At 31.8% G+C, this 12,213-nt stretch overlaps 1 protein-coding gene across 2 annotated transcripts in view; it reads right to left on the bottom strand.

The window, feature by feature from the left end:
- Nucleotides 1–12,213, bottom strand: part of LOC129227667 (C-Jun-amino-terminal kinase-interacting protein 4-like) — a 61,120-nt gene that overhangs the window by 27,598 nt on the left and 21,309 nt on the right. For both annotated transcript variants that reach the window (XM_054862262.1, XM_054862269.1), the window contains exons 9-13: nucleotides 9,633–9,690; nucleotides 9,380–9,436; nucleotides 7,398–7,539; nucleotides 3,577–3,767; nucleotides 552–728 (exon numbers count right to left, since the gene is read on the bottom strand). In XM_054862262.1, the coding sequence (XP_054718237.1) occupies nucleotides 552–728; nucleotides 3,577–3,767; nucleotides 7,398–7,539; nucleotides 9,380–9,436; nucleotides 9,633–9,690 (625 nt within the window). The remainder of the gene's footprint in view (nucleotides 1–551; nucleotides 729–3,576; nucleotides 3,768–7,397; nucleotides 7,540–9,379; nucleotides 9,437–9,632; nucleotides 9,691–12,213) is intronic.

Below are 12,213 nucleotides of genomic sequence, written 5' to 3'. Positions count from 1 at the left end.
AAAACACATCCAGCAAAGCTTCATATTTTTTCATTCACAAGCTCGAATTTGTTGCATTGACAAAAAAGTTCTTTCGCTCCTTGAAACAAGTCTCCTTTTTTGCTACAAGTGCTTCCAACATTGGTTTTTATTTTTAATAAAGACATTTTTCTAGCTCTGTACTCAGCTACCTATAATCATTTCAATGCAAACAAGAGGATAATACAAAGAAGTCTCGAAATTTGTTGCAGAAACAACAGCATACATTATGATTTGTCACCTGGCATGTTATGGGTTGGAACTTTGTCCAATTGCAACAATGAATAAAAAATCAGAATGTATTTTTAGATCATTTCTTTTTATTCTATCACTTCAGTATCTAATACACAGGATCACATACATAAAACTATGTTACACAAATAGCACAAACACACATCATGCGTAACAAAACATGCAACGGAAAGGAAATACAAAGGACCTTGTTTCACGAGCAACATGGATGACATGCACATACAGAATGGAAATGGCATTAAGTAGTTAGTAAGGTTGTTGGATGCTTGAATAAAACTCACAAATCACTATCAAGAAAATCAACACTTCTCCCTTTTTCTCCCAACCTCGTCTTCCGCAGGGCATCCAAAGTGGGACTGACATGAACCGATGGAGAACTGTATAAAATGCCAGATGAAGTTGGAGATTTCCTCATCGCTTTTTCAGACGAACTACTTGAGCTAAACAGACTGCTGAAGCTGTCGGAAAAGACATAAGAATTACTGAAAAAAACAAAGGATCAACAATCTTGTGCTTTTTTATGAAAACATAAAATTCAAAGGAATAATTATACTTATTCCTTTGATTTGATATTGCTTTGTACCATGGAAGGTGCTTTCAAGTTGGACCACCCAGAGATCAAAATTGGATTGTCTAAGTTTTGCATGCTTAGACCAAAGTGGTGTGTATTAGCAGGTACTGCTGGTACACATTTTGTTTGTGTATGCACAATTCATGAAAATGTTTCACTATTATTACAGGCTTGTTCAATTGAAGAAAACTACAATGAACTCATTGAGAAGCATGGACGGATCTAAGGCAGGGGCGATGAGGGCGATCGCCCCTCTCTTGAGTGTCTCTACCAGCAATTTTTTGACATTGAAGTTCCAAAAGTATTTTTTGACAATCAGCAAAGAATTTAAGGGAACTTTCAACTGGAAATGTTTTGGAATATTTTGAACTTGAGGCCTTGAAAACGCAATTTTAAACCATGTTTGGTATGTTATTAGAGGAAAGAATGAGGTTCAAACTCTTTCCTCTGCCAATTTTTCGAAACTACAGTTCCAGACATTCAATTTCAAATGATACTCAATTTCGTTAGGGGAAGAGGGTTTGGAACTCTGCAATTTTTCCAACATTGAAGTTCTAAAAACGCAGTTTCGCCCCTCCCTTGAAGAAATCCTAGATCCGCCCTTGTTGAGAAGTTAGTTTGTTCAATAGAAAACAGGGATTGTATGTTACGGTGCTGTACAGTCTGCACTTCAAGTGACATCCTGAAACCTTTTGTTAGGGGAAAATTTGAAGAGTGGGATCCTATTGATGAAGTTACTTATTCTGCTTGGATTTTTACAGACAGAACTCAACAGGTGCAGTTCACCATCACCTCTGAAGAATATTTGGAAATTTTAATTGAAGCCTCAGAAAACTAATACCTCTCTCCTTCATAACTAACGCTCAAGCTAGATATTTGAAAAAAATCAAAGGTAATCTCAAATTAGATGAAGCCATTGTTATAATGGATTTTAGTGAAAACTACTCCTCTATCTTGCAAAATGAAGCTCAAGGGTACCATTGGACAGGTGATAGTTGCTCTCTTCATCCAGCTGTAATTTATACAAAGAACAAAAATGATAATGCTTTAATAGTTTCCAGTTTGAGCATAGTGTCAAACAGGGTTCGCCGATATGTATCACGATATATGTCCAATATTTATTTTGAAAATATCATGATATTTTGATATTTTCAATATTTATTTTTTAAACCTTGGTATTTCAATATAAAAATTTTATTAATTACAGTAATATTGTTTATTCATTATTAAAAATAACCAAAAAGCTATTTACTATATTTTATAATGTATAATACATCATTAATATAGCAGAGTAATATAATATTCCTTTTTTACTTGTGTTTTACATGCACAAAACTATTAGTGATGTAACAATTTTAATTCATATTAAAAGTGCTTAGTTAAATATTAAACATTGCTCAGAAAAAAAGAAAATGTCTTATGATTTCACCCCCGAGGGGTGCCTGCATTTATGACAACCAGTGGTTTTTTGGATTTGTATTGTCCAAACACGAAGAAGGTGACTTTAAAGTAACTCCTATGCAACCCCATGGACCAGCTCCATCTTTCCACTTGCCCTCAAAAGAAGATGTTTGCAGCATTCTGATAAGCAATATAATTTCATGGGTCAATCCTCCACTTACAGAAGCCTCAGGAAGAATACTATTTTCCCGAAAAAGAGATAAATTCAATCGACCTCCGTAGCAATTGCATTTTAAAACAGATTCAAGGTCAATGAAAAGGTATTGTCACGCACAAATTTTTGTTTCAAATAGTTCTATTTTATAAGTAAAATTTACTTTTGGCCAATTTGGTATTTCACAGGTGTAAATAGAAAATGAGCCAGTATAAAGTTTAGAATATTTAGTACAAAATCATGAATCAGCCATTCCCCCACCCCCCCAATTTTATGTAAATTCTTTTTTTTATTTTAATTTTATCAAAATTGAATTATGAGCTAATGTGTTGTAAAACAACCTTATTTTGTATTATATATAGCTTGTGTATACGATTATAGAGCAATTAGTATTGCATAGTAGTAAACCAAAAATAGTTATTTTGCATAAACTATTGTGTCCATAATTTGTTGTTTCCAGTGAAATTAACTATATTGCCAGTAAAAAAAAAAAAACGCCAATTTCTTTTTAGAACCAGTTAGTTTATACTTTAAAGATTATTTAAAAAAAAAAAATACTTTAATTGGTGTTGTGCCTTTTTTTTTTAATGTTTTTTTTTTTTTTTTCAAAATGTTTAAATCCAAGTTTGAGCTAATGGTAACTGCACTATTCATTAAATGTATTTTCAAATACATTTTTTTCTTATTCTGGAAGTTATTCTGAAAATTCTAGAGAAAAAATATTTGTGATATCATGAAAATTGAAAAGTTATGAATTTTTTGCTTTAAATATGTCACTAGCGCAACATTTCTTGGAAAAGCAAAAGCGCGTCTTTTAACTCATTTTCGAAAATTAATATCTCAAAAAGTATTTAAGCTATGAACAAAAAAATTCAGAAGGTTAATTGTGATGGTAAATGGAACAAATGAAAAAAATATCATTGAAATTTGAGACCAATGGTTTCATGGCCTGGATGAAGTGATATATATTGACCCAGCCGAGTAACAACCCTTTTTCTGCTTAGATAGACATATTATTACGATACATTAAAATTAAAAAATATATTGGTTCTTTGGAAAGTTCATTTATATACAAACAGGCAGTTATTTCTTTCATGAAAACACACATTAACATAATTACAATTTTCTAATAGAAGACTGATTCTTCCTCTGATCTGAAGCGGGATCATTTCTAGATGCTCGGATCATTTCAGTCCACCGAACAGCCTCTTGGAGTTCCATTAATTTCTCTTTGTACTGATTACGTTCCATTAAGACTCGAGCCATTTCTACTCTGGTGAAACGTTTTCTCTGGGCAAGAGGTATATCTTCCTATAATAATGTAAAACATAAAGAAGAAATTTCATTCATTCATGTAGTTATTAAAACTAATACATGAAATACACCGCCAGCTCAGTCATTTCCAGCCGAGGACTGCAGTTTCGTGCTTATTAGCACTCATTAGCCCGGCATAGGAAAATGACTGAGCTGGAGATGGAAAACCTCTTAAGGAAGCCAAGAGTGCTAAAACAAACTGGTAGCTAATACAGAATTAGTGCCAGGGTGGCGACAGGAACTGTGAAAAAAAGTTCCCTGACTTTTCCCTGATTAAGTTCACCAAATTTCCCTGATTTACGTTACCAATGATAATGGTTTTCTTTCTTTGCTTTACTTGATATCCATTGTATGTTTGTATAAAATGCAGTATTTTAAACGTTTTAAGTTACGTAAAATTGTTGAACTAAAGATATATTTTAAAAAGATGCTACTTTTCTTTAAATAAAATGGTTAAAAAAAAAACAAGACAATTGGGGGGGGGGGGATGACCTACAAAACAGTAAACTTAATTTTTATACAATGGAAAGATTATAGAAAATTTAAAAAAAAAATAAAACTTTACTTCCAGAAACCACTTAGCATAAGAAGTTAAGCATTTATTCTTGAAAATTAACTAATTGACATATTTATGCAAAACAGATGAAACCATTTGACAACCATTCATAGGGAGCTTTTCTCTAATCAAGAACATAGGTTTTAATGAATGAATACAGCATTTTAACAATAAAAAAATAAAGATATTTTCTTAAGTACACAAGTAGATTGCTTTTGTAACAAACAACTTTGAAATGCAAGGGGGAAAAAAGGGAAAAAAAGCAATTAGTTAATTTCAAAATATATAAAAGAAGAATACAACTTGGTTATAAAATTAAAGAATCACTAAAGTCTGAAGAAAAGAAAACCTTTATAATCTGCGGTGACAACAAATAGTATAACGGCAAAAAACAAAGTTTTTTTAATTGAAAGTTCAATTTTAGCAATTAAATTAGAAACGCGAAGAAGTAATAACTTTTAAGCTTTTATAGTATTAATTCAAAAACCAAAGATTTCTTCTTGAAATCGTGATTATAGTACGCTAATTACTTCGAGACAATGGAATAAAGGCAAAGGAGCTAAGGCATAATTGAAGGCTTCCTCTTTGCCTGTATGTTTGTTTATTTTACGTAGCATTGAAAACATAAAAGGAAATTTCAAGCTAGGTAAAATAAACAACCTAACAGACACAAAAGCAATCTTAGGAAGTTCATCCTGTGGTTAATAAGTAAGATTCAATACTTTGACGTTCAGGAAAAGAGATGCACAAATATGCGGCAGTGTATAATCGCACCTCATTAATTTTCCTCTTTTTTTTTTTTTTTTTTTTTTGAACAGATAATTGGCGGAAAATGCGTAAGGAATTAAAAGTACTTAATTTTGTAACGCAAAAAAAAATGTTTTTCTTCAAAAAATCAATTTTCCCTGATTTTTTGTTATTTTTTCAAAATTCCCTGATATTTCCCTGACTTTTCCCTGATTAATAAAGTTCCCTGACTTTTCCCTGATCTCCCTGATTTCCCTGATCTGTCGCCACCCTGTAGTGCAGACCAGACGAGTGACCGAAACTTCATTAAGTTTTGAAAATTTTCAAAAAATAGAATTAGTAATTCACTCCAGAGTACCCAACAAATCATTTCATACCATATTCTTTGAATTTAAAATGGAACACTGTAAAAAGCATCTATACTTCATGCAGTAAAAATATTTTAAAAAAAGGAAGAAAAACTTTCAGTTTTTTTCAAACATTTGCATTTATGAATGTTTAAATTCTCGGAATACACTGAAATCCCATTACAACGAAGTTCAAGGAACCACAAATTTTGTTCGTTGTAACAGTAATTTCGTTGCAATGGAAATCAAGTAATGTAATGGAAAGAAAATCAAGACTAAAAATGTATTCTGTTGAAATGGATTTTTCATTATATTAGCATTTGTTGTAATGGGATTGCACTGTATTATGTTTTTTCATTAATTTATCACATTTTGATACATATATCAATGCTGTGGCAAAAGAAAGATTAAAAAAAGGAAAATATTTGCAAATATGTTGTTAATCTGTCGTAGTGCATGAGGGAAAAAAAACTAATGTTAAAGTTTACCAGTATACCATTCCCAAGTTTTATTAAATAATTACTTAAAATTCAAGCATTAATTTCATAATATTCAATACTTGTAAGGCAAAAATTTAAAGTTTGAATAGTTTAATTTCAAATCACTAAAGGGGTCTCGCCTCCTGCTTAACAGTGCTTATCAACCCCTAAAAACTGTCATAGGCATGCGCAGGGCTTCAGCAATGGGGGTAGCACTGTACCAGGAGGTTCAAATTGTGCTTAGAAAGGCTTCCACATTTACTTGCTGAAGCAAAAGTTTCAAATATTGTGTGTAAAAAAGCATTTTTAAAACGTAAGAAATTAATGAACCGAAAAACGTGCAATTTTAGCCTCTTTCGTATTAATGGGGGTACCACCGTATCCCTGGTGACCCTGTGTGCATGCCTATGAAAACTGCTTTACAACCTTATTTGGCTTGCAAAGATTTAAAAAGAAAAATCAGATTATATGAATTAAAATAAGAACAAAATGAAACCCTGCCCTCCCTTCTCCTGTGGAATATGGAATTTCCAAATGAGAGGCTCATTATAATTAGAAAAATGAAAATCCCACTCCCATCCAAAGAAAAAACTTGATTAAAAGATACATTGCAATATTCTTTTTGCAACCAGTTAGTGTGGATCCCTCCCCCGAGGGTCACACTAACTGGTACAAAAACCATTTTGTAAGTTTAAAAGTCGTTTAAATTCGTGGTCTACAGCAACATTTTACTCTTTAGCACCGCTATTCAATCGAATTTAGCCTAGGATTTTTGATAAATTAGAAACCTTTTTATCTCATGCTCTAATTGATCGAAAAAAAATGGATCAAACTCCAGTTAGTGCAGAAAAAAAAGTCTTTTAAATGGCATAGAATGTTAAGGGGTGTGAGAATCTTTCATCCCCTTAGTAAGCAATTTATGTGGAATTTCAGCTTAAAAATTAACTACAAGAAAACTAATTTAAAACTTTAAAAAAAAAATCAAGATGTAAACCTTCAGGTGCCAAAGTAATTTTGAACCAAAATTCAATGCTGTAGGCTGAATGAAGGGGGAGGGAGGGGGCAGTCACAGTTGGTCAGCTGGTTGGGACAGTCACAGATACAACTCCTTTGTGTTGGGCTTGAAAGTCTTTAGATATTTCTTGATGACGTTTCATAAAATATAAAATGCTTCAAAGTATTTCAAAGTTATAAGTACTTTGTATTGTATATCAATAAGAATAAAAATAAAACTAGTTAAAGTGTGTAATACTGTTTTATGAACTCCTGGGACAAATCTTACAAGCAGAGCTTAATTTTTAACAAAAGAAGTGCAGTCTATAATCTTCAAAACTTACTTCCATACACGTGGACATTCTGAATTCTGCTTACTATGTGAAAATGTACGCGAAATTGAAATGAATTGCAGCAGCTGAGTTCCTGTAAGCTCCCATGCAAAGTAAGTTCTGTCATTAAAATTTGTAATTAAAGTAAACTGCAATACACAAGCAAAACATACTTCTTCTTCAAACTTTGATTTGATTTTTTCAGCTTCTTCTTTTGTCTTCTTTAACTCTTCTTCCAAATCAATCACTCGTTGCTTTAGCCTTTCCTTTACTGCTTGCAAGGATTTTATTTCTCCTTGTAAGATTTCCATTTCACTATTAAAAGAAAATGAAAAGCTTCATTATGGAGATAGAATCAAAGTTCTTAAGTTTCCCAAATGGATTGGGAGAGACGTCAGCTATGCTACATAATTGCTGTGAATTTATCCTTACTCTTTAAACCACAAAAAATTACCCACAAGAATTAATTACTAGGATCATACCAATTTATTATTTTTTATTACCAGATAATAGCAACAATATTTATTTTAAAAAATAAAAACAAAAAACATTATTAGCATTATATAAACTTTCAATTAAAAAAAAAAAACAACTTGAACGTGGGGATTAAAGTTAATACCTCTTATAATTTTTACAAAATCACATTAGAAACCTTTAAAAGTTGAAAGAAAACAGACTGACGGGAGGGCATTTGAAAGTACCAAGTTGCTAAAACACATATCTTTTTCCTATGTCTTCAAAACGAATATTTTATGCTTTATTTTTTTTAAATGGTGTTCTTAGAAGTGATTGGTATCAAAACCTAATTAGATAGTTACTATCTAGCTCCCTCTCTACACTAGTTTTTCTTTCAATTGTTTGACATTTTTAAAATTTTTGTAATAGTCGTCATGTTAATTAGAAAAATGATTGAATGCAGCAAGCTCCTTGGAGCGATTGAACCATAACCATTTAGATACAAATATTTGCATTGCTTTTTGGATAAAAATCAAATATATTCGATGGATAAAAAAAAAATCAACTATGCTGCCCTTATCCTTGGAGTGATAGATGCCAAATTTAATTAGTAATTGTTTTCACTGAGATACACATAAGCATGGATCTAGGGATGGGTCAAGAGGCCAACACCCCCTTCTTAAAATGACCATAGATAGCGTAACACTGCTTATTGTAGATTTGAATACAGAAAAATTACAGGTGAGGCTCCAGACACCTTATGTAAGCCTGAATATGAGTTATGATCGCAACTTCAAAATTATCTCCTCGAAATTCAGAAGCTGAACACGACCTTGGGTGCAAAGATGGGTTTTCAAATCTTTGTATTACTTTTCCAAAAGTCACACTAAACGAGAAAAACATTTTATCATACCCTGTGCAACAATTGACAAGACAAATTAATCAGCACCAGTTCACATGTGAGTACATAATGTTAACAAAATTTTGATTGATTCAACACATTACCTCTTTGGTTAAAGAAGTCATAAAAAAGTGTTCACACACATACAAACACACAAACATTTTCCAGAAATGTTCAATGAATTTGTTGTCATATTGCAGAAATAACATGAACTATTTAACACATCAACAATTACTATTGCTCAGATAACAAATATTTAGCAAAAATCAGTTATGGAATACCATTAGAGAAGCATACAAGATAGATTGTAAGTAAACTAATGCATCATGCATAGTTAGAACTGAGGGAAATGATTAGATTGTTAGCAGAAAAGAATAAAATCAAAATTTGTGTTAAAAGTATGCTTCTGAAGAAAAAAACACCACACAACAAAACTAAAAAAGCAAGAGAATTCAAGCATAAAAACATGAAACACATCTGGAATAATAACATTAAAAAAAAACATATGTGTATGATCCACTTTATCAGGTGCGCCTACCCTCCCCCCCCCCCCTAAGAGTAAGGGTGCAATCCCCAAAATATCACAAAGACCCTCCAAAAAAGTAAAAAATTCCCTCAAAACACCCATTCTCCTGAAAATTTCAATGCCATAGTTTGCACCAAGTCCCTCCCTTTCCCATCCTTCTCATAAAATGCCTTTTTTTGTCTCTTTGGCACAAAACATCTGTTTAGCAAATTTTTATTCAGTACATAACACCAAAATAAGTAAGATATTTCAAGATATAAAATTATCTTTACCTTGTCAGTTCATCAACCTTTGCAATAAGATCATCCTTCACTATATTTAAAGCATTCCTGTAAAAGGACAAATCTCATACTTTAAAAGGGAATTAACTTGCAAGGACAACAGGAAACAATCTCATGACAAATATTACTCTACTAAGGTATAAAAGGAATCCAAAGCCAGATTCTTACACAAAAGATGCAAAAACAATGGATCAAAAGTATATTCATGCAATTTTAATGTTACTGAATTCAGCATGTGACTTACTTTGTAGCTAATAGTTCATTGTTTTCCAATATTAGATTTTCTACTTCTTTCCCCATGCCTGGTGGAAGGAGAGAAAAAAAAAACATTAGAAACACCACTTACTGAAATTAAAATTTCTTTTTTGCTCGCAGCTAAAAAAAAAAAAAAAAAAAAAAAAAAAAAAAAAAAAAAAAAAAAAAAAAAAGTTAAAAACCATTCATGAATTATAAATTTGAAACACTGTAAAGATTAAAAAATTACAAAATAGCTCAAAAAAAAGAACAAAAATTTATTATTTTTATGTTACTTCAATCAACATTCTTCAGCGGTAAAATTAGGCAGAATATGAATTACTAACAACAAGCACAATTAAAGCCTTTCTCTATGATGTGTTTCATTTCTTTAACATTCTATTCAAAACATATATATATATATATATATATATATATATATATATATATATATATATATATATATATATATATATAATACAGGGATTAAAAATGAAATGCTGCAGATGTTTCATTAAAGTAAAATTAAATTAAGTTTGTAGAGGCTACATGAATTTAAAAACTGCTTCAATCCCATCAAATCAACTGTTAACGCATGTACCGACTGAATGTAATTATTTATTATATTTGTTTTCAAATTGATAAAAATACTCTTATTCTTAAAATGCAGCAAAATTTCTCTTGCATCGGCCATGTGTGATGACACACGGGTCACAAAATAAACTGCATATTATTGAATTTTCAGCTTGCTTTCAAGTAAATTAACTTGCATTCTGCTGCAAAAAATACAAGTTGTTTTCCTAACTATGTTTCCCTACAAAATATATTTAATTTTATTTTTTTCCAACCAAAAATGTTAGTCCCGCCTATGTTGTGATGCACTTATATAGTTTACTAATCACTATAGAGTAGGGGGAGTTAGCTATGAGTAAGAAAGTAATGACCTTTTCATGTTTGTCATGGAAGCGGATTAGAAAAGGAAAAAAGCAGTTAGATGGAACATATTGTGGCACAGATTTACAAGTCCTGCCAGATATTTGGACTTTTGCACCATACTTTCTAATTTTGGGGTATATGGTGCACTATAGCTTATTTTAACCCTATATATATATATATATTTATTTATAATAAGTGTACAAGTTATTATTTGCAAGGTTCAGTCATTAGTCAGGCAGAAAAAGTTACTGATCTGGGCGTCTTAATAAGTCAGGATTTATCATCATCATAGATCAGTCAACAGTGCAGCATAGCTAGTAACAAAGCCAATAAGATGCTTGGGTTTATCAATAGATCTATTTCAAACAAATCTAAAGAAGTTCTTCTGCCCTTATATAGAAGTTTTGTGAGACCTCATTTGGAGTATGCTGTTCAGTTTTGGTCTCCTTATCTTAAGAGAGATATTAATGTATTGGAAAGGGTTCAAAGGCGGGCTACAAGGCTAATAAATGGATTTTCTCATTTAGACTGATTCCAGGCTTAGAAGACTAAAAATGTACAGTCTTGAGCAAAGAAGAGACCGAGGGAACATTATACAGTTGTTTAAATTTATTAAAATGAAAGATGTTACGGGGCTGAAGTTTAGCACTGAAAACAGGACAAGGGATCATTGTTTTAAGCTATTTAAATCTCAGGCTAACATGGATATTAGGAAAAATTATTATTATAGCAGGGTAGTGGAACCTTGGAACAGCTTACCGGAAGAGGTGGTAACGGGCAAGGGAGTAGATAGTTTTAAGAGGGCCATTGATCTACACTGGGGATGGTAAATTGACTAGGACCAGTCTAGCTGGACCCAGAGCCTGTTGCTGGTCGTCGTATCTGTATTTGTATATATCGTAGCACAGTACTACAAAGAAGACATAATAATCTAAGATCACACTAGGCCTGACCTACCCTCATTGAATTTCCGGAAATTGTTACCATAGATGAAGATTTAAAGTTGCAAATAAAATGCTAAAGTAAGATTGTCTACATTTTTCCAGTCCCTAAGCAGGGTTTCCAGAGGCCATTAAGTTCCTAAAAATGAGTAACTTACCCTCAATAACCCGAAAAAGGTAGGCAACCTTACTTAAGTGTTTTATTTCCGTCTTTTTTCTCTTCAATTATGATAACGATTTTCGAAAACTCGATGAGGGTAAATTACTTATTTTTAGGCACCTTTCAACCCCTGGCAATGCTGATTAGTTCAAGCGTAATAACATTTAAATCAAGTCCTCATTCTGCAAAAAACTTGAAAAACTATTAACTGGCTCAGTTTTCCTTGAAGCAATATGGAAAAAAAAAAATGAATTGTTACCTAGTTCTAGTATTCCTCCCCCAACATAACCCAGTACAAATCTTTTAATCAATTTTGCATAAAAATCCAATAAAAGTCAACTGAATCACACAATAATTAATAAACATGCATTTGGTAAAACTGCTTTGCCTCATTAAAGTTTTGGAGAGTATAAGTTTGAATTTATTGTTAATCTTTTACGTACTAACACATCACCATCACAATCAGAAAATCATCAAACTAAGAATCTGGAAGATATTTAAAAAAAAAAAATCTTACCAAAAAAACTGTCAGGTGCTGCAGGATGAATTTGCAA

The sequence above is a fragment of the Uloborus diversus genome, chromosome 1 (genome assembly GCF_026930045.1).
Source record: "Uloborus diversus isolate 005 chromosome 1, Udiv.v.3.1, whole genome shotgun sequence".
Lineage (NCBI taxonomy): Eukaryota > Metazoa > Arthropoda > Arachnida > Araneae > Uloboridae > Uloborus > Uloborus diversus.
The sequence above is the reverse complement of the archived record's forward strand: the minus strand, read 5'-3'. Positions and strand labels throughout refer to the sequence as shown.